Genomic DNA, 23,499 nt, shown 5'->3' with positions numbered 1-23,499 from the left:
CTGTTTAGATCTACTCATTTATCGCTTCTTTTTTCCTCTCTCTGTATCACTGACCTTGCTCTGGGATCATTTTTCTTATGCCTGAATTTCATCCTGTCATATTCAAGGTCTGTTGTTGACAGAGTCTGTGGCTTTGTTTACCTGAAAATATTGTGTACAGTTTTCATTCGTGAAGAATATTTTTGCTGGGTGTAAGAGTCTACGTTGGCAGTTCTTTCCGTACTTCAAAGATAATACTCCTTTGTCTTCTGGTTTCCAGTGTTTCTTGTGAGAAATCAGCCATCAATCCATGTGTTTCTCCTGAGGTAATGGATCTTTTCTCCTCTGGCTGCTTTTCTTTGGTATTCAGAAGTTTTACTGCAACATTCCTAAGTGTAGTTTTTTGGGTTTTTTTAATCCTTATAATTTGTGGGACTTTTTCCATTTGTCAGTTTGATTGTTTTTCATCAGTTTTACAAAGTTCTTGGCTATTCACTCTTCAAATACTGCTTCTGTCCCTTCTGTCTCCCTCCTTTGGGACTTGAGCTACTCAGACCATCTCGCTGAATCTGCTGTGCCTCTTAACTTCTTCATTTCTGCATTTTTGTCTCTCTGCTTTGTTCTGGGAAATTTCTTCCCAGGAATACCTTCGAAGACGGATCCATTGACTTCTCGATTTCCGTCACAGTGTTTTTCAGTCCTAGGTTACGCATTTGGTTCAGTTCATTTTTATAGTTTCTGGTTCTAAAAAAAATTCTCAATATTGCCTTTTGTCGTCTTGAGCACAGTAACCAGTTATTTTATTACCTCTGTCTGATAACTCCAATTATCTGGATCCCTGCAGGGCTGTTTATTTGGTATGTTTTTGCTGTTTCTAATCCTCATTATCTTCGTTCCTTATGTGTCTGGTTAATTTTTATTTTGCTCCCAAATTATATTGGCAAAATTATTTCTAGAAATAACTGGAGACTCAAGTTTATGTCATCTTTCTCTGGTAAAGATTTACCTCAGGCCCTTTTGGGCATCTAAGAGCACTAGTATTTCAAATAAGCTATTCCAGTTTCAAGACCCTGTGAGGGCCTGCCTGCTTCTGACTCACACTCATTGCTAGTGGTATCCCAGCCCAAAGTGAGAAGGGTTTGTTTACCCATGACCTCCTTTTCAGGCCCTACTCTCTGATCTCTTTCCTACTAGCCCTATGAGGCTATTAAAACTACTCAGACCCCATCTGCTTTCTTCAGAGTTGGCAGATTCTCCTGGGGAAAAGGAGACATCAGACCTGGAAACCTCCATTGCATCCTCCTCCTCCTAGATTATGGTCCCATCATTTAATTCTCCACTGTCTTTAAGCAGGTGTTTTTGTGTATTTTAATTGCCTGTCCTAGCTGTCCCCAGCATAAGTGCTTGTTTAAATTACCTAGTCCATCATTACTAAAGTGGAAGTCCTAATACTCTCTTTTCATAAATTAGGTTATTAGGTCCAGAGAGACTTTAACAGAGTTAGCTAAGAGCAGAGACAACAAATGCTCAAGTATCCTGATTCTGTGTGATGCTAATTCTGTTACACCACTGCCAAATGTACAGATAGATCCAGTAGCATTTTGGTATTTCCTGTGCTCAGTGACACTTCTTGCAGTTTATTTGTCAAGCAGTAAAGGTCTCATATTCCAGGAAACTCGCAGAAAATCCTCAAGTATACAGTACATCCTCCCTGCCTTCCCCATCCCATTAGGTTTGTTTTAAATTTATTTAAACTTTTTAAAAAAGTGAGCCACAATCTCCCCATATAAATCTTCCATCTGAAAACCATTAGATTCATGAGCATGTGGTCACCTATCACTATTTTCTAAAGTAAGATTCTGCTTGTACTTTATAATAATAGCACATCTCTGCTTAATACCTAAGCCAGGGATTAGTGTTTCAGAAGAAGGAAGAAGTATCAGTTGTCTACTAATACATAACGTGTCACCCTAAAATGTAGTGCCTAGAACAACAGCAATTTATTGTGTGTCTCATGATTTGGTGGGTTGACCAGCCAGTTCTGCTGGTCTCACTGGGGCACACCAAACGGACAGGTGTAGTCAGCCGAGACTGGATGGTCTAAATGCCATGACTGGCTGAATGACTGGAGAACTTGGCCTCTTTCTTCTTTTAGTTTTTAGTCCTGGGTTTCTTCACGTGATAGAAGAAGTGTTCTAAAAGTTCACAGCACCTCAAGGCTGAGTCTCCACGAGTAACCCAGTATCACTTCCACCATATTCTTTTGGTTAAGACAAGTCACAGGGCCAGCCCTGATCCCAGGAGTAGGGTGGAAAATTCACCTCTTGCTGGGAGGTGCAGCAAAATATCATGGTCCTGTCTTTAAAGCTGCTCCACTGTGATGAAAAAAGGCAGGTGTGGTAGGCAGAATAATGGCCTCTGCATTTCAACACCAGTTCTCAGACACTGATGGACAGAGTGTCCTACAATTCAGATCAGTTCTAATACTAACTACGTAGAACAGCCAGATGAAGAGATGCACCCAGTAACAAGATAAGGCAGGTCTGGACATTTGGAGACCAAGAGCTTCTCTTTCCAAGGAGATGGGTTATATCACCACCACCACCACCACCACCACCACCCCCCGCCCAGTACACTGATATGTTCATCAACCAGAAAGCTCTTTGGAGCAACGGTATCTGAGTTGTTTTTTTTGTTTTGTTTTTAAATAAGGGTTTTAATTACATAAGCATGATTGGTTAAATCATTAGCCCATGATTGGACTCAACCTTCAGCCTTCCCTCTGTGGAGTTTAGGCTGCTAAAAGTCCCATCTCTAATCCTGTGAAGGGTTTTTGTAATGTTCACCCCCCATCCTAAATTTGTGTGGGAACTGGGCAGGAGTTACTACATTAGCATAACCAAGACAGTCTTACCACTGAAGAAATTCCAAAGGTTTTAGAAGTTCTATCTAGGGACTTGTGACAAAGTCCAGATGGAGAGAGAGAGATTTTATTTTATTATTATTATTATTATTATTATTATTCTACAGCCTCCTAAGGTTGTCCATGCCCTAATCCCCAGAACTTGTAACCATGTTCTGTTGCGTGGCAAGGTAGAATGAAGTTAAGTTTACTGATTTCTGAATTTAAAGAGATTATCCTGCATTATCCAGGTAGGGTCTTTGTAAATTTAAGAGTCCTTCAAAGGAAAAGAGGAATGCAGAAGAGTCAGAACCAGGGAGACAGTATCATTTGAAAGACTTAACAGGCCATTACTGGCTTTCAAGATGGGAGGAGACCACAGGCCAAGAAATGTGGGCAGCCTCTAGGAGCTGGAAAAGATAAGAAAGTGGGTTCTCCTTAAGAGTCTCTAGACGATCAGACCCCTGCTGACACCTGGATTTTTAGCCCAGTGAGACCCATCTCAAACTGCGGACCTCCAGAGTTCTGTGGTTTAAGCCAAAATAAATTTGTGGTGTTATAGAAGACTCCTCTGTGCTTCAGAGCCCAAGTATAACACAAAGACCGAGTTTGGGATAAAGAGGAGTGAGAGCTTTCTTGCTTCACGGGGCAAAGGTGGCTGCATAAGCCATGGCCTTCAAAAACCGGCAAGCCCTTAGGGAAGATGGGCCTGGAGAGGTTTATAGGGAAATAGAGGATCCAGCAGGTTTTGACCGGAACTGTGTAGGCACTACCAGCCTCCTTCATCACGTCTTTAGGGTGGTACCGGTTCCTGAAACAAAAGCCTAAGAGGAGTGGAGGGGAGCTTTATGGAAGAGAGGAAAAAGAGTACTGCTAAATTGAGCTTGGCTGAAGCATTAGTGCGGCCATTTTGATTTTTGTTCAACTTTGTGCTCTTAAGCAGTTTCTGTGGTAATCCACTGTGGCAGCAATAGGAAACGAACACAGCAGGGTCTAGAAAAAGGGAAAAAGTGGCATTTTTTCCATCACGGAAAGCAGCATGATAAATCTGTCCTTGGAGCTTCCTGTGTAGATGTTGAAAACTCACTCTGTTCAGAATGCAGGTAACTTCACATTCTTTAAATCTCTCCTACTTCTTAAATTATTTACTACTTCTTTTTACCACCAGCCCTCATTAGAGCTCAAAATGGCCTCATTATCTACAGAGGACTCTGTCTCTTAATTAAAGGGCATCTGTGGGTCTGATAGGTAATAGATGAGAGAAGGGACAGTAACTCTTTGCTCAGGTAAGTAGGATACATTTGACCTCCTTGTTTTCTCCAGTGAGAATGTGTTACCTACAGCAAACCAGGATCCATCTTACACAGGCACAGTTTTATATTTAAAAGGAATTGTGATCTAATACATGGTATAAAACTTAATTGGCCCCGAGGGAGGGATTTCTTGGTAGGCTCTTGCTTTGAGTCAGTGACACCTACAGGATGTTTTGTGACTTCTCTACTTGTAAATTTTAATCTCTTTTTCAAAAGCACAAAATAATGTGATGATGATGGTGATGGTGATGGCGGTGGTGGCCATGATGGTGGTGGTGGCCATGATGGTGGCTGACACTTATGGAGCACTTACTGTGTGCCAGAGCTGTGCTTACATTTTATGTTCTTCATTGCAGGTCATCTTTTATCATGGCTCCTGCCTCTTTCTACTAAATTACTCTTTCCATTCCTTTTTAACCATCTTTCCATAAATACGCATAAACTCAATGTTTATACATCTCAATTATTTGCTCCTTGGTTTTATCCCCTTTCTGCAGTTCCTATGAATTCTAAAATCTAATAAATCAAAATTTTAGCTAGATGCACAAGCACTCCCAATCTTGAAGGGAAAGGAAGAATAACTACTTTATCCACAAGTATATGTCTGAGAAATTAGAGGCACTGAGCTTAATTTGACACAATTAACACTAATTACATGTTAGAGTCCTTAGTTTGGGATTTTTCTCCAGTGAAACTTACCATTTGCTGATTTATTTCTTTAGGAGCCGTATTATGTACGTTGCATCAAACCCAATGACAAGAAATCCCCACAGATATTTGATGATGAGCGCTGCAGGCACCAAGTAGAGTATCTTGGACTACTGGAGAACGTGAGGGTGCGGCGAGCAGGGTTTGCCTTCCGGCAAACGTACGAGAAGTTTCTTCACAGGTGAGAACAGACTAAAGAACCCTGTCAAACATGGGCAAATCTGGAGTCCTCCCCATGTAGGACAGTGCATCAGCCCATACTAAATAGTCCCAATATTTCTCAAACGAGTAAGAGTCGAGGGAACGCCAACTATGAAAAACTCACTCAGCAGAAGAATCTCCCTGATTTTATGATTTATGGACTGTGAGAAAAGATTTATTCTGTTGGGGGGGGAAAATGTGGGCGTTGTAGTTTGGTAAAAAGAACCTAGTTTCAGAATCATATCTGGGTTGGAATCCTGAGTATGCCACTCATTTTCTGTGTGAACTTGGGCTAGAACTTTAACATCCTTGACTCTGTTTCTCCATCTGTAAATGAGTTTAATAACACTACCTCATAATGCTGTTTTGGGGAGGATTAAATTAACCTAAGGAGAATAGCTAGGTGCGTGGTACTTATCAGATGTTCAGTTAGTGCTGCTTATCCTTACCAATATTAGTCATTATCATAATGACAAAATATTAAGCAGTTAATCATGGAGACCATGCAGTTGGTCTACCTGGTTTGAATCCTGGCTTTGCCATTTCTTGGCTTTTTGACCATGGGCAAATTACATTATCTTTCCATGCCTCTGTTTCCTCATGTGTTAAAAAAAGGGGGTAATAATAGTAACTACTTTTTAGGGTTGCTGGAGAATTAAATGAGATTCATTGTGTGTATGTGTGTGTGTGTGTGTGTGTGTGTGTATTTATGTATCTATGTATATGTATTATGTATGTATATATATGCATGTATGTGTATATATATATGTGTGTGTGTGTGTGTGTGTGTACCTAAAACAGTTAGAATGGAACCTAGCATATAGAAGTCATTCAACATATGTAAGCTCTCATTGCTGCTGTTATTTATTGTTGGTAATGATAATGATAGTTGACAACTGGGACTCAAAGTCCCTTTAAGTTCCATCTGTTCATTAATCTAAAAATATTTATTGAACATTTCCTGGGTTCTAGACTACAGATTCCACAGAGTAAGAATAAATAGGTAAAATATTAGATGCTCGGAAGACTGTCTAAGGAGATCATGGTGGCAGGAGGAGCTAGCCACACGACCATCAGCGGGAATAGCAGGTGGGGCAGAGGAACAGTGAGCAGAGGCTCTGTTGTGGTAGTGAGCCTGGTGTGTTAGGTAGCGAGCATAGCCGTGTGGTTGGAGGCTGCTCAGTGACAGGGCAGGGGTGTGAGATGAGATCAGAGAGGTGGACAGGGGCCAGATCATGTTGAGTTTTATAATCCAGACTAAACAGTTTAGATTCGGGCTAAATCTGGCAGGAACCCGTTGGTGGGTTTTAAGCAGGGAGCAACGTCATCTTATGGCTATCTGAGAAGATGCTGTGGCTGCTGTGTGAGTAGGAAGCAAGGAGACATTTAGGGATGTTACTGCGGGAGCCTGGGAGAGGGGGCTTCGAACAAGAGAAAATTGTAGATGCAAGGGTAGCAGATGGATTTGGGATACGTTTCAGGGGAAGGTTGAGCAGACTTGCTCGTGGGTTGACTAGATAAGAGAGGAACAGAGAGAGGAGTGAAGGATCACAACTCGACTTTAGCACGGGTAAGCGTAGATCATCTGCCGAGATAAGATTGGGTAAGAGAGGCTGGAGGAAGAGGTCATGGAACAGGGGCAAGGACGGAGTCAAGATTTGTCTCTTCACTTCTAGGTTTGAAATGGCTACTAAAAATCTAGGTAGAAATGTTAGGTGAGCTATTAAATACACATATCGGGAGTTCCAGAAAGTAGTGCAGGTTGGAGATAGAGATGCTGAAGTCATTAGTCTAGAGATGACATAGAGAGTCTTAGAACTTTCTATAGAGAAGACAAGGAGGCCCATTCAAGCACTGAGGTTTGTGTTCTGACATGAAGGAACCACCAAAGAGAAGAAAAGGAGCCACCAAGGAGACAGAGGAGATATCAGAAGAAGGTTATGTCACTACCATATCCCACATTGCTGTGCAGTCGAGTAGTCAAGTAAGACACAGGTAGAAGCTCCAGCATTTGATCTGGCAACATAGAGGCCAAGGGAGAAAAGTCTGGGCAGAGCCCGATTTGAACAGGTTGGGAAGCGAAGTGAGAAGTTGGCTGCCTGTAGACAACTCAAGAATTTGTGCTGTGAACGAGGACAGGGAAGAATGGGAGCAGGAGTGGGATGTGAGGTCAGGAGACACTAGGAAACATACAGAGGGAGAACCCAGAAACACAGGACTGAGGGAGGTCCTTGTCATCATCATAATATCCTTGAGAAGGCAAGGCTCAGAATCCCACGCATAGGTGGGGGGTTTGTCAGCGTCAGGTAGGAGCTGGGACGCTCCCCCCAACAGCAACAGGACAAGAGGCAGAGAATATGAATACAGCTCAGAAAGACTCAGAGGTCAGCAGATGGCAATGATGATGTTCCAATCTGATTGCTTCTGTTTTCTTAACCAAGCATGAGGCAAGGCCAAAACAGGGGAGTGGAGATAGGGAGAGGTGGTGTGGAGGTTTGAGGGTAAGTGGCAATACTCATTTTTGGAGAGTGGGAAAGCACAGATTTGTACGGTAGGATTGCCCGTCAGGAAGATCCAAGTGTCCTTGTGAGATCTGAGCTTAGCCATGGACAGTGAGACCATCAGCATTATTAGTTTTCTCTGCCAGTGTTCAGCTACTTTTGCACAGCAGTGAAAAGGATTGCACTAAATGGAGATTCTCAGAATGAATAAAGTGCAGTAGCCTGGAAAGTTTGAACTTCATTTTACACTAATCAAAAGGTTATGCTCAAAACTGGCCATTTTCCTTATTGAAATCACACTGTTCTTTAGATTTGGTTTTTCATTTGCGTACTGAGGCTGTAGAGTTGGAATGTTTTCATAAGTAGAGATGTTTTTCTTCTGAGTCTCATTTTCAAACAGTGTCAGATTATGTTAGAAGGATTGCTAGTCCATTGTTATTACACTTAGATTTCTAGCAACTGCTCGGTCACAGAATTTGTTTTTTTGTTATCACCCATAAAAAAAAATCAGACATTAAATATTGGAATGAGCTGGGTGGGACTGGGTAACTCTACAATGAGGCTGACCAGAAAATATTTTATCATAAGACAGGGAAAGCCATGGCAAGTAGCTGGGGTAAGAGAATAGTAAGCAAGCCTGACTTGGAGGAGAAAAGGAATTTTGCAAGTGCATCCACATCTTTTACATTCAACTCAGGAGGTTTTGGTGTGTTTGTTTCTTGGCATGGGAGACGTGCTGTAAGGATTGGAATTTGTTTTCTAGTACATGCATAAAAATACAATAGAGGAGATTCAAAGGAACCTGTGAATTTCAAATATGGAGGTCTTAGTGACATAAGTGTAAATCCATTCCTACTCCAAGAACATCCCCAAATAATGTAAATTATGTTTCTTTAAAACCAAGAAAATGCATAGCCACACTCTGGAATCAAGAAGGGGCTTGAGTCTTAATGAACTTGGAAATGCGACTCCCTCCCAAGATGTGAAGCAGATGTGAAGACTAAGGTGTAAGCCAAGGTTGCAGTTTTAAGGAAGGACTGCCTTTGCTGCTCAGGAAACCATCCTGAATGTACTATCTCTGTGGAGTTGGCCATGGCTGCAGCACCAGGAGATGGCCGCAATGGCCAGAACAAGGGACATGTCAGTGGTTGCAAGGGGGACATCGTAGCATGATGGCCGACATTCTTGAAGCAAAAGTCACCATGTACAAGAGCCAACCAAGACCAAGATATACCCAGAAGGGCTCTGTGGAAGTAGACAAGATAGCAGTGAAACATCTAAGAAGTACCAGACCTTGAAGAAGAGACAGTAAACCCAACAGATGCCAAACCTTACCCCCGAGGAACCAGAGCAAGGAGTAAAGAGCATTGGAATAAGCCTATTTAATATTTTCAGAGAGAGAAAGGAAAGAATTATAGTCCTAGACTAGGAATATGAAGTCAGAAAGAATAATTAGAGATTTGGAAAATGAAAATCAGATTAAACACACCTGAAGAGAGCACCGTCCATCAGTAGGAGAATGAATCAGCAATGGGTCACAGACTCACACAGTGGCTGCTAACCAGCGTTAAAGGGGGTGACTGGCTGATACAGCAACATGAACGAATAGCACATTGTGTCAACAAAGGATAGTCACCAAAGAATACATACTGTATGCTGCCACTTATAGCAAGTTCAAGAACAGATAGAAGTCAGAACCATGGTCAGTTCTGGAGTGGGGGAACTGGTGGGAAGGGGGAAGGAGGCACTCTCTACAATTAAAGGGATGTTCTGCCTCTTGACAGACTGTCAATTTGATGGGTATACATTTTTCAAAACTTGTTAAATTCTATACCTAAAAGTGTGTTTTTGACTTTGTGTCAGTTTTACCACAATTTAAAAAATTAAACTAAACCTCTTTTAAAAAGCACATTGGTAAACTGGAAGATCAAGTTGAAGCATTCTTGCTGATGTCATCACAAAGACAGAAATGGGAGAAACTAGAGCTCAGGCAGTATATAAGGTCAGTCCCGGAGTGCCAACAGCCGCTCATGGGAGCACCCAAAGGGAAGGAGAGAGAAGAGGGGAGAAGCACTGTTGGAACAGGTAGTGGCCAGGAATTTTCCACAACTGAAAAAAGACAGAAATCTTCAGATCAAAAGAATACACTGAGGGGAAATCATATGAATTTTTTAAAAAATGAAACTAAAGTATATTGTGTTCGGTTTTAGAATGTTAGAGATAAAGGGAAATACTTAGAGCTCCTGAGAAAAGACAGAGTACTACCAGGGAATGAGAACCATACAGATGTCAGATTTCTCATTAGCAACATTAGATGCAACTAGACGAAGCAGCAGTATCTTTATGGTGAGAGAGGATGAACTTCATACTTGGAATTTTATTTCACGCCAGGACGCCTGGGTGGCTTAGTCAGTTGAGCGGCCATCTCTTGATTTTGGCTCAGGTCATGCTCTTGGGGTCCGAGGATGGAGCCCTTCATCAGGCTTCATGCTCAGCGGGGAGTCTGCTTGAGGATTCTTTCTCTCTCCCTCTCCATCTCTCTTGCTCTCTGCCCCCCCACTCGCAATCTTTCTCTCAAATAAAAAAAAAAAATCTTAAAAAAAAGAATTTTATTCCATGCCAAATTATTCCAGAAGGTCAGTACAATAAAAATATTTTCTGACATATATGGGCTCAAAAAATTTACCATTCAGAGATGCTCTGAAAAATCTTCTAGACCAAAGGGAAACATAAATGTGGAGGAGAAAAATGGAATGCAAAAAGTAATATTGAACAAATAAAGCAGTGAAACTTTTTGTTAAGTGTAAACATGTATCCGTTGTAAGTGGGAAAAAGTCTTTGGTAAAAATCTGGAACAAAAATGAAAATTGGAGTGAGGGGTACAAAGTAAAGACTTTTGTATTGTTTATGGGAAGGATATAGATGATAATTAACAAAACAGGAAAAAACAAGCATATATTTTCATATAAATATATACTTTTTATATATTAAAATTTTTATTTTTTATATATATTAAAAATTGTAAGACAGTGCTATTAATGGTGGCTAATGCTTGTGAATTGCTCACTGTATATCCCAGGCACTGTTTTGAGGGCCCTACCTGTAGTGTAGTAGGTAGTAAGTCACTGGAGGGGACAACCAGGTAAGGAGAAGATGGTTCCCCCCATTTTTATGCAGATGAGGAAACAGGCACGATAAGGTGAGTAACTTGCCACAGATCTCAGAGCCTAGCTGAGGTAAGTAGGAGCCCTGTTTCAACTCCGGCAGTTGCCTCCAGAGCCCACCATCAGTGCATTGCCTCACTATTGAAGGGATGGCTTTCAAATCAAAAGACAAAATGAAATAAAGAAAACTCAGTCTATCCAAGAGGAAAAACGGTAAAAAGCAACAGTGAGAAGGCACACCTAATAGAACATGTAAAAGGAGTTGAGATATTGGACACATTCATCCTAGAATCATCTAGGAGGGGTGCTGTATGAGGCAGTAGGGTATGCATCTGGGAAAATAGCCTGTTTCTACTACACAGACTGTTTATCTTCTGCTTTACATAAAATGAATTTGTTCAGATTGATAAATGACCGTGTTATTTTACAATCACACCAGTTGAACTCATTAACAAAAACTGTGGGACGTGGGATAGGATAGACAGTGTGTATTGATCTAATGATTCTGTTGCTGGCGAGAGAAAAAGTAACATTTTCCACTGTAAATTTTTGCTTTTAGATTCTGCAGATTTTTTAAAGCTAGGTTTGAACCTTCATTTTTACTTGTCACTTTTCTTTATTTTTATTCCTTTTATCAAAAAAAAGCGAGAAGGATTTTAAGTGCTCTGATAACCTTAAAAGCTGCTCAGGTCTTTCAAGGAGATAATACTAGTTGTCAGGAAGCAGATGAGTTCAGCTTTTTAATTCACAAGTTCAGGATGCTGGTTTGCGGGAGAACTGGGGTCTTGCTATTTGACCATTTGGAAGAAAGGAAGAACACCTTGGCTGAGCCGTATGGTGGGGCTCGCTTCCAGCTTCTACAGTATGGCGAAAATTTCAAACACACCATGACTACCTGTATGATAGCCCAAATGTTGACTTTTACTCTAGTGTTACAATGAATTTGGGGTGATTCTGATTTTGTTTCCTTTTTTCCAGTGATACTACCTCTCTCTTCATATTTGAACTCTTTCATTCAGTTTCTGTTTATCTCCCAGTCTGGCAAGTGAGTAGGTTTTTAAATATATAGCAAGGAATAATGGAGGTTGATGGTTGATGAAAGAAGACAGTCAAAGACTAAAATAAGCAGGAGCCAGCCTTTGAAGTAGTAAATGAAAAGGCATTCCAGGCGATGGGAACAACATATGCAAAGATTCTAAAGCAAGAAAGAGGCAACCGCACTACAGGACCCTAAAAAAGGCCAATGTGATTGGATTATAGGGCTGAAGGCAGAGAGCAGTAAAAGATGAAAATGATGTAAGCCTTTTTAGAAAAGTCCTGTGGCAGCTGAACTTGCGGAATGAATTGGGGAGGAACTGGAAGACAATCCAGGAGGCTATTGTAGTAAGCTTGACGGTGTCTTAGATTAGGATTGTGGCAGTAAAGATGAGAATTACCGAATTTTAAATATACTTTAGAGGTAAACCCAATAGGATTTGATGATGAATTAGAGGAAGAGCTGACAGAGAAGAGAAGGAGGCAAATAAAAATTCACAGGATTATGGCTTTAGTAAGTGTGGGCACTGAGCGGGGAAAGTAAAAGAGAAATGTAAGATGCCTTGAAGATTTATGTAGGCATTAGATGTATGCATTTAAATTCGGAACTCAGAGCTGGGCTATGGAAAATTCATGAATTGAAAACTAAAGTGGGTGGAACAGAGGAGATGACATGGGGAGGTTTTACGTGGAAGAGGACCTGATATGAGCCTTGGGGGACTCCCAACATTTGAGGGTCCAGTCATGGAGGAGCAGTGCCAGAAAATGATATTGAGAAGAAATATCCAGAGAGACAGAAGGAAATCAGGGAGATTGTGCTGCCATGGAAGCTCAGAGAAGAGAGATTCATCAAGAAGAAGGGATCAGAAGCTATTTAGGTATCTCCGCAAGAAATGTGTGAAGCCCAACGAAGACCATTTAAAGACTCCCAGGAGGCACAAAAGTAAACTTGAACAAGTGGAAAGACATCCCTTGTTCTTAGATAGGATGATTCAACATCATAGATAATTCATTAAGCTTAATGAATTTAATGTGGGAACCCACTAAAATACCAGCAGGATTTATCTTTGTTGTGATTGTTTTCCCCCTGGAACTATGAAGATTGATTCTAAAATTCATGTAGAAAAATAGCAGGCAGGAATAGCTAGAACAGCCTTTTAAAAAGGAAAGGATGAGGAGAGACCACCAGATATTAAAACATACCTGGGGGCTCAGTTGGTTGGGCAACTGCCTTCAGCTGGGGTCATGGGATCGAGCCCCACGTCGGGCTCCCTGCTCAGTGAAGGAGTCTGCCTCTCCTTCTCCCTCTGCCTCTTCTCCTGCTTATGCTCTTTCTCACTGTCTCTGAAATAAATAAGTAAAATCTTTTAAAAAAAGAAAAAGACATCTCTGATTAAAACCACAAAGGACTGATGCACAGATGGACAGACAGCAATGAAACAGACCAGAATGTGTAGAAATACCATGAAGTAATATGTAATATGTGATGTATGTAATATGTAATATGTGATGTAATATGTGATTGAAGTGCCCTATTAAATCACTGGGAAAAAGATGAGACGTTTTAGTAAATAGTGTTGGAACAACTGGGTGGCCCCTTGTCAAAAGATAAACTGGATCCATACCTCACGCTGTATACCAAAATAAACTGCAAGTGGGTGAAAGATTTAAGTGTACACGATGAAAACATACGACTGATAGAAGAACACACGACCGATAGAAGAACACGTAGGTGAATTACCCTGTAACCTGAATGGGAAGAGGACCTTTCTTGTATGGATTAAAATTCTGATGTAATATATGAAAAAAATTACTGAATTTGGCTACATGTATTAAACGACTTGGCACTGGGGGGTTTGGGGGGAGTGCTGTGGTTGGCAGTCTTCTCAGTCAAAGTGATCCCACCTCTTAGTACTCAGGCTCTTTGCCATCCCCTTCCCTTGAATGTGGGCTGGCCCTAGTGATATGCTTCCAGCAAGATGGAATTTGGCCAACATAATAGAATATCACTTTTGAGAGGAGGCTGTGACCCGTGACTTCCGTCTTGCTCATTTTCAGACATAAAGAAGCTGGGCGCGGTGAGCTGCCTTATGAGAGGCCAGCAAGGCTGCTTGCACCTAGAAACACAATTGGTTTTTTGTGTATTGATCTTATATGTGGTTTTCTTTTAGTGATAATAGTTTTCGTCTAAAGATCTGCTTCATTTCCTTTGAAGTGAGTCATAAATAATGTTAGTTTTCTTCCTTCCCCAACCATACCAGCTTATCTATTTATTGGTCTCACTGCGCTGGCTGGGAAACCCATAATTGAGGCATCTTTGTCTTCTTCTGTGCATAAAGAGAATTTTTAAAGGTTACCTATCTATAAATGGTGTTTGCTCTAGGTTCTTGGTAAATTAGCCTGTACTAGATGAAGGAAGGGTCCTTCTATCCCAAGTTTAGTTAAGTCTTTATCATGAAAGAGTGTTGTATCTTATTAAAGTCTTTTTCTACATCTCGTAGCAGGTTGATGAACAGAATTCAGTATTTTTTTTCCTATCTATGAAGTGTCTTGAATTTATTAGTCTTTCTTAATAGACCTTTAGTCTATTAAGACCAAAAGGTTTTTCTCCCTTAACTTGTACCCTGTTCATTTTTCACACAGATACAAGATGATCTCTGAATTCACCTGGCCCAACCATGACCTTCCTTCAGACAAAGAGGCTGTCAAGAAGCTGATTGAACATTGTGGTTTTCAGGATGACGTAGCTTATGGGAAAACCAAAATTTTTATTCGAACACCCCGAACACTGTTTACCTTGGAGGAACTCCGTGCCCAGATGCTCATAAGGATTGTCCTCTTTCTACAAAAGGTAATTTTAGATTTCATAAATAGGGATCAGGTCTTGCTTTTATGTTCTTAAAATTTTGCTGGATGTTTTCTTTGACTCGGGAAATGTTCACGATGGTATATTCTTTGTATCTTTGCCTCTCTTAGAATGTTTTCTGTTGCCTCCACACATGACACATTTATTTGGCTGCCTGAGCTCAAAATTATTCTGTCCTCAAAATTCAAGACATTTTCTCTTCTGATGTTTAAAGTTAGGGAGATGTCTGAAGTAGCCAGCTTTTTGTCTCTTGTCATTAACTGGGGTTTTTTTTTTTCCCCCTCAGCCTAACTGGGTAAAGGACTTTTTTTTTAATCTGGTAATTGCAAAATTTTGCTGACATGTTTAAAACCCCCTGCTCAACCATCATAACCAAGCACCAGCACTTGACTGAGGAGTGAGGTGCTGACTGGAAGCTCATTAGCTCATAGTAGCACTCATCATTATTCTGGGCAGGGCCCCTTTCTCACTTCATTCACTCACTCATGTTTTTCTTTTTATCTGCCATACCCATTTCCGTGCCTTCCTGATGAGCCATTTTTATTTTAAAAATTATATATAGGGCGCCTGGGTTAAAGCCTCCGCCTTCGGCTCAGGTCATGATCCCAGGGTCCTGGGATCAAGCCCCACATTGGGCTCTCTGCTCAGCAGGGAGCCTGCTTCTCCCTCTCTCTCTGCCTGCCTCTCTGCCTACTTGTGATCTCTATCAGATAAATAAATAAAATCTTTTAAAAAATTATATATGTATCTTTTTAAAAATCTTATGCCTCTGCGAGAGGTATGTTTTCTATGGAGTGTATACCAGGAGAAAAGCTGCTGGGTCAGATGGTATAGCTGGCCTGATTGGTATAAGTAGTGCCCATTTCCTCCCCAAAAGGACTGTTTGCACCAACTCGCTCAGGGAGTTACTTTGCCCACGTCCTGACTAGTAGCGTCCAGGCACCGCAGTTTTGTAAGAGTAGTGGGCGTACTGGTATCTCACTGTGGTTTTACTTTTTGTTTCTCTGGTTACCATTGAACCTGAGCATCTCACTAAATGCTTATTTGCTCCTTGGGTCTTCCTGTAAACTGTCCTCTGTCTGTTTTTCCCCTGGAGCTGGTACCATTTTCTTGTTGATTAGCAGACATTTCCTTGAGTATTTTAGACACATGTCCAAATGTGTCCAAATGTCACATTAGACATTTAAAATATGTTCTTTTTTTTTTTTTTTTTCCGTTAGAGAGGGAGAGGGTGGCAGAGGGAGAGAGAGTCTTAAGCAGCTGTGCAGCCTGGCACAGGGCTCAATCTCATGACCCTGAGATCACACACAACCTCAGACACCCAACCAGCTGAGCCACCCAGGTGCCCTGAAGAGAACCCTTAACTTTGACATTATCAAATTCTTCAATTCTTCATCTTACATTTTGTTGAAGAGGGCTTCCCTTCTCTCCAGGTCACAAAGATGGTAGCCTCTGTTTCCTCCTCTGAACTGTATACTTTTGTCTTGCACATTTAGGTCTTGAATCCATCTAGAACCTACCTATATATGTGGTTTTACGTAAGAATCCTGTTTCATTTTATTCTGTATGGTGAACCATTTTCTCGGGACCATCTGCTGAACAGTGTGTCCTTTTCCCATTGATCTGTGGTGCCACTTTTATCATATATTATCGTGTGTATATATTCTGTCTCTGAATGTTTATTTATACAGTTACCCATTTTTACATCAATGCCACAGAGTTTCTGTTGCAGTGTATCTTAGGGTATGGTAGGGTCAGTTGTCTTTTCACTCTTCTTTATGCGGATAGACTAACCTACACCTAGACCTTTATTTTGCAATATAAATGTTAATGTGTGTTTATTGGGTTCATTTAAATTCAACAACAATTTTTATTAGGATGGCATTGAATTTATACATTAATTTGAAAGAATTAACATTTTTACAATATTAAATCATCTTAAAAGTACAGAATAGGCTTATTTAAGTCATTTCTTTGAACTTAGATTTAGAGAGGCCATATAAATCCATCGTTAATTCCTAGATGTCTTATTGTTTTTGTTACTGCTGTGAATTTTTTATTCTACATGCCAGTGTTGGTACAGAAAAATAGTATGGGTTTATGTTGGTTTGTCTGTATCCAGAAGGCAACCTTTGTTCATTCTGTTAGTTTTTCTGGGGAAATGGTTCTATCATGTGCAAATAATGAAGGTTTTTCTCTTCCCTTCCAATGGCCAACATGTTTCTAAGTTTTGCTCTCTATTTGTTTTGCCTAGAACCCAGAAAATCTTTCAGAGTAGAATACTAAAATCTGTTTCTTCTTGAAACAGTTTCCTTTTGCTAAGTGGCTTTTTTTGTATTGCTTTTACTCTGTTGTGTTTTGTGCAGGGTGGGTGTCTGTTTTCTGTCTGCCATGGTCAGTCATTTTTTTTTTAAGATTTTATTTATTTATTTGACAGAGAGATCACAAGTAGGCAGAGAGGCAGGCAGAGGGAGAGGGAGAAGCAGGCTCCCCGCTGAGCAAAGAGCCCGATTCAGGGCTCGATCCCAGGACCCTGAGATCATGACCTGAGCTGAAGGCAGAGGCTTAATCCACTGAGCCACCCAGATGTCCCTGGTCAGTCATTTTCATTTATCTGTTCTGTATATTCAGACTTAAGTACTTGCCAGTGGTGTTTCGTTGTTGTTATTCTTTTTGGCAGATCTGACGCTCCTCTTTTCTTCTTTATACCTATTTAAGAAATTGACTCGGGCTCAGGGTTTGGCCTTGAAGGAGAGGGAGGACCATCCCTCTCCATTTGTTTGAGACAGTCCTGGTTTATGACTGTTGTCTCGTGTTCCCCTTTCTCTCTCAAAAGTGTCACTTTTGCTATGGATAATGATGCATGATACATTGTGTAGTTGCCCTACCGTGAACTCACTTTCTGTCTGCTTGATGGCTGGTGGAATCCTGTTCTTCATTTTCCAGTGGCAATCTGCCCACTTTCTCCACAGTTGGCAGTGTCCCACAGACTTGAATCTGCTCCAGCCTGGCTAGTCCAAGATGGCGCCCCCAACCACATGAGCCAGCTCTTGCACAGTAGGGATGCATACCTACTATGGTTCTCCCTCTCTGCAGCACCTCTGCTTCTCTTCTGGGGAGAAATTACCATTTCTACGTAGAAAGGGCAGGTTCTAAAAGAGGAAGGATGACTACTTCAAAAGCTGCCACCCATGCCACGGGGGAGAGCTTCCAGCGTGCCCTGTGATATAGATCTTGCATTTCTGAACCATAAAGCAGTGGAGCAGGAAATAAGGATCTTTCTCTGAATTTTCAGGCCAACCATTCTAGGGTATGATAATAGGTGATCTACTGATTGGTTTTCAAACCAACTCCATAGCCCATAAAAATTATTGGAAGTTTCTCTCAGCTTCTGGGAATAGGTCCTCAGTCACCTAAGTTTTCGTGTGCTGTGTGTTTTTATTTTTTTCTGTAACCTTACAGGAATGGTTACATTCCTATACCTTACAGGAATAGGAAGTTAGGGAAGGCAGCATCAGGAGATGCTTTTTTTTTTTTTTTTTTAAGATTTTATTTATTTCCTTGACAGAGAGAGGGAGAGCACAGGCAGCCAGAATGGCAGGCAGAGAGACAGGAAGAAGGAGGCTCCCTGCTGAGCAGAAAGCCCCATGTGGGGCTCGATCCCAGGACCCCAGGATCATGACCTGAGCCGAAGGCAGACACTTAACCGACTGAGCCAGCCAGGCGTCCCAAGAGATACAGTATTAAACCAGAATTTCCAACAACTGACTTTTATATTCCCTTTTTAAATAAAAAAAATAGCTTTATTTTTTTTCTGATTATCTATTATCTTTCTGTGCTTATAGACAAGCATATGTACTATAATATAAATGACATCATAGTTCACATGGTGATTTTTTTATGAGCACCTTTCTCTTTTTTTTATAATGTTTTGATATTCTTTTTCCCACATTTACCTTCTCTGCCCACAACGGCTCCCACCGCCTTTGTCAAAGGGTCCCCAAGGCCACTTCCAGTTGTGGTGATTTACTAAAAGGATTCACAGGGCACAGCCTGTAGTTGTGCTCATGAATTAAGTTTATTACAGCAAAAGGATGCAAAGCAAAAATCAGCAAAGGGAAAAGGCACAGCAGGTAAAATCCAGGGGAAACCGGGAGCAAGCTTCCAAGAGTTTTCTCCCAGTGGAGTTGCACAGCACATGCTTAATTCCTGCAGAAATGAGCTGTGACAACACATGCTAAGTGTTGTCTACTAGAGAGCCCATCAGAGACTCGCTGCTTGAAGTTTTTACTGGGGACTGATTACGTTTGCACCCTCTGCCCCACATGTACCGAAATCCCATACTCGAAGAAGGGCAGCAGGTATTATAAACCCCACTGTTTGCACAAGTAGTGTAACCACATTGAGTCACTCTTACCATTTAGGGAAAGTTTTGTATCAGCATGTGAAACTGTTTCCCAGTCAAGTTCGAAGACACTGGCCAAGGGTCAACTTTGGATGACACAGACCTTTCTAGGGATACAATCTCACGCCTGCTGTGTTAACTCCTTTCCAGATGCTCCCACAGTCTTCCCATAACTTTAATAGACTTCTTGTACACGTAGGAATCTTTCGTCCTATGCACTGAAGACTTCTGTGCTAACGCCTTCGTTCTGTGCACTGGACGCCCATGAGCAAGATTATTGTTCGAAGGGCGTCATTGTAGATATTAACCATTCACATTGCGTAGCCCACAATGTAAGTGAACTTATTTTCCCTGATTTTTTTTTAACTGCAGTGACTTTTACCAGGCTTTTGAATTTTTTTCATTTTTATCAGTAAGAAATGGTGTCTCATTCTACTTCAATTTTGTGTTCTCATGACTCTTCATGAGGGTGTGTTTCTTGGCCTTTTCAGATCGCTTTGCCTATTATTTACTTATTCGTATCCTTGGCCCAATTTTCTATTGGGTTGTTTACCTTTTGCTTTTAAATTTGTGGGAGCGATTATCTTTAGGTATTGTAGCTATTTTCCTAAGCTATCATTTGTCATTATGGTGTACTCTTCAACATGAAATTTTCCACTTAATATGTCTTATCTTTTTTTTTCGTTGTGACTTTGAGTTTCTTCAGAGAAGTTTTAGATCTGGGATTTAGCTTTTATACGTGGTATTATATAAGGGTCCAGCTCTGTTTTGTTCCAAGTTAAAACCCAGCTATTCTAATTCAGTTTATTTAAAAAATTCCTCTTTTTTCCACTAAATTAAAATTCCGCTTTTGTCTAATAATAAATTCCCATATATACTTGAGTCTATTTTCAGGACTCACTCTTTTATTCCATTGACAATTCCTATGCCAATATCCTACTGTGTGATACTGTGTTGCTTTAACATGTGAGAATCTAACTTTCCATGTATTCTCATGCCTTTTCTGCGCCTTTGTGGAGATTTAATGGCAAGTTGGAAGTGGCAGAGTTGATGACGTTAACTAAAACCAGAACCTCCAAAATTGTTGTCCTTAAGAGAACAAACTGCAAAACCACAGAGATTGCAGAAAAGATACAAATTGCATTGCTTTTTGATTCATAAAAAATGCGTAGGTCTACACTAAAACTGTCTAAACCACCGGGTGTGCAGTATCAAGAATTACAGGTAATCTGTTTAGTGCATCTTGTTTATCTTCATATATTTGTTCATATGCTTGACATTTTAGAAGATTTGTGAAATGCTACAAATATCTCTTCTTTCTTTTTTTTTAATTTTTATTTATTTGGCAGAGAGAGATCACAAGTAGGTAGAGAGGCAGGCTGAGAGAGAGAGAGGAAAGCAGGCTCCTTGCTGAGCAGAGAGCCCGATGCGGGACTCGATCCCAGGACCCAGAGATCATGACCTGAGCCGAAGGCGGAGGCTTTAACCCACTGAGCCACCCAGGCGCCCCTACAAATATCTTTTCTTTAAAGAAATGACCATCTTAGGGACCCCTGGGTGGCTAAATCCATTGAATGTCCAATGCTTGGTTTCAGCTCAGGTTGTGATCTCAGGGTCGTGGGATCACACCCGATGTCGGGCTTCATGCTCAATGCAGAGTCTGCTTGAGATTCTCTCTCCCTCTACCCTGTCCTTGTTCTCGCTCTCTTTCTAAAATGAATAGATGAATTCTTTTCCCCAAAAAAGAGAAGAAAGAAAAGAAGAAAGAGCAAGCCATCTTAAAGAACCATCTAGAGATCAAAGACTTTTATTGGTTTCATAGTACATAAGTGGTAGCAATACAAGTTCATGTAGGAAAATGAAAAACATAAATTTATATTCTTAAAGTAAAATTTTATATTAAATATAAATTAATCATGTCGTCTAGTTATGTAATACTTTTTTGTTCCATCTTCACATGTGTAACCACGTATTTGTGTATTTATAAGAGCTGGCTTAGTCCTTAATGTGATTTACTGGAGCTTCTTTAGTCATTTATCTGCTATTACCGGATGTTCAGGTTTTTCCCATTTTCTACTGTCTAGGTCCCACTGCAGTGCACAGCTGTGCTTACCTAGAGGGGTGCCTGGCCCAGAGTTCAATGCGTATTAGCTATTGTTGTTCCTGCTTGTGCTGTTTTTACTACTAGCAAGAGCTTTTCATCATCCTTGATTATTTTCTTAGAATAAATTCTCAGACGACATTTTTGGTTTAACAATACACACTTTTCAGATTTTCTGTACCCGTCACCAGACAGCTTCTGGAAAGATAGAACCAATTTATGCTCCCTCCCACTGGGGCGTGAAAGAGCCAGCCTCCCCAAAGACCTGGATATTTTTATCCTTCTAAACACCCTCTCTGAATGACCTAAAACCTGAGTGTTTTGCCTGAATATTGAAAAGAGCATTTTGTACAAAACTCCAGCTGTTGTGAACACATCTTTGCGTCACTGAAAGAAATGAATCGGGCTAGCCGGTAGGATTTTTTTAAAGGTCACACTTCTGTTCCTTTAGTAATACGTAATTGCTTCACTTACCCTCGACATAGGTGTCTATGCGTGTGTTCCTTACATCACACACGAATGAGAAATCCAATAAGATGGTGTTTCCAGGCAGCACTGAAGAACTTTTTAAAGTTTTCAGAATTACAGGTGCTGAGAGATCCATTGTCAGCCCGGCCGCAAGCATGTGGGGCGGAGGGGGACGTGTATAGTAAGTGTGTTGTGAGGCTGATCTGTCCATGTTGACTTTGTTGTTGTAGCTTTATTCCTTCTTCAACTTGGACTTTTCTTTTATCATTTGACCCTCTTTTGTTTTGTTCTTTTATCATTTTACCTTCTATCGTTTACCTTCTATATGTTGTGTTCATTAATTCTCGAAAAATAAGACACTCATTTGTTGCCTCGTTGGGGAGACCCTGAGGGAAGACTGTAGTTTCTTATAAAATCTTTAATGAAAATACCACACCAAATGCATTACAAAGAGTCATGATCCTCTAATATTCTGTACACATTTTGTTTAAAATATGTCACTGTCTTGGGAGAGAAGTGGAGTATGGGTCATCCCAAGAAACTCTTCCTTTTTTGTTTTCGCTGCATTTATAGTATTAAACTTATGTTTTCATTTTAGGGAATCACAGGGCAAGATCAAAATTGTCATATAAGGTGACATGATAGATGGATTCTCAAAGGGAGATAGAAAATATCCGGGACGTTTATCTTTCATGTGGCCATTAACAAATTTGGAATAGGTTAATGGATTTAAGGTTGGCTTTCTTGACTCATCTATAAGAGAGATAGGTGCCTTTGTGAACTGTGTCTTCATCTGGGGGAATTAGCCCCTTCTTAAATGGTGTCTATAGTTGATTGTGGATGGATATGTTAATTAGTCACCATATCACATCCTGGGACCATTTCAGATTGCGCAGCTTTGATCCTAGCTCCAGGGAATGGAATGACCCGTGTCGGTGTGCCATGGTGTGGTGAAGAGGTCGAGGCCCTTCTTATATCCCATCCTGAAGGCTGCTACACCTAGACATTCTTTTTTAAAGTAGTATCTTGAGGCTTTAATCATTTTCCTCCAAGCAGTTTGTGGGGACCCTGGGATTGCATTTACAACTCACGAATGTGACAGCTGCCAGCCCTTTGGAAAAGCAAATCATGCTAGCTGCTGACTTGCTTCACACCACGTGCCCTGAGTTTTTCCAGTTTGTATTCCATCTTGAACATGGTTGGAAAGCCTGTAGCCCCTGGTGCTGGGAACTGTGTGGGGTCCACAGTCAAGGCTGAATCTAAAGTCAGTTGGTGGTCTTCTATTACAGTTATGGGAACCTACACACATGTTCAGGGAGGGAATAATAGAAACCTCACACTCCAGGTATTCAGATCCATTGGCCTTCTAGAGTCCACAGGCTCCTAGAATTTTATTTTTGCTCCTCTGATAGCGTCCTTTAAAAAAAAAAAAAAAGAGGGACTTTATTTATTTATTTATTTATTTATCTGACAGAAAGAGAGAGAGCACAAGCAAGGGAGAGGCATAGAGAGAGGGAGAAGCAGGCTCCCCACTGAGCAGGAAACCCAACACCAGGCTCAATCCCAGGACCCCGAGATCATGACCTGAGCTGAAGTCAGGCGCTCAACTGACCGAGGCTCCTAGACATCCCCACTTGTCTTATAGCTTCCTGATTAGAAGATGGTAGTGGTTTGATTATTAGGCCATAGCAAAACTGGCACAATCTCATAAGCAGGGTACGAGGGAACGAAGGGAGTGAGTGGACAAGAAAGGGTGCAAAATGGGTGAGTGTGAAAAGAGGTTGTGATAAAGCAGAGGAAGGAGGAAAAGACCCTTCAGCTAGTGAGATAAAATATTTAGTGTGGGCTGAACTCCT

At 40.9% G+C, this 23,499-nt stretch overlaps 1 protein-coding gene across 2 annotated transcripts in view; it reads left to right on the top strand.

The window, feature by feature from the left end:
• Positions 1–23,499, top strand: part of MYO1D (myosin ID) — a 341,727-nt gene that overhangs the window by 137,069 nt on the left and 181,159 nt on the right. For both annotated transcript variants that reach the window (XM_032319642.1, XM_032319643.1), the window contains 2 exons: positions 4,917–5,083; positions 14,447–14,654. In XM_032319642.1, the coding sequence (XP_032175533.1) occupies positions 4,917–5,083; positions 14,447–14,654 (375 nt within the window). The remainder of the gene's footprint in view (positions 1–4,916; positions 5,084–14,446; positions 14,655–23,499) is intronic.

This window comes from Mustela erminea, chromosome 18, assembly GCF_009829155.1.
Source record: "Mustela erminea isolate mMusErm1 chromosome 18, mMusErm1.Pri, whole genome shotgun sequence".
In the NCBI taxonomy this organism is placed as follows: Eukaryota; Metazoa; Chordata; class Mammalia; order Carnivora; family Mustelidae; genus Mustela; species Mustela erminea.
The sequence above is the reverse complement of the archived record's forward strand: the minus strand, read 5'-3'. Positions and strand labels throughout refer to the sequence as shown.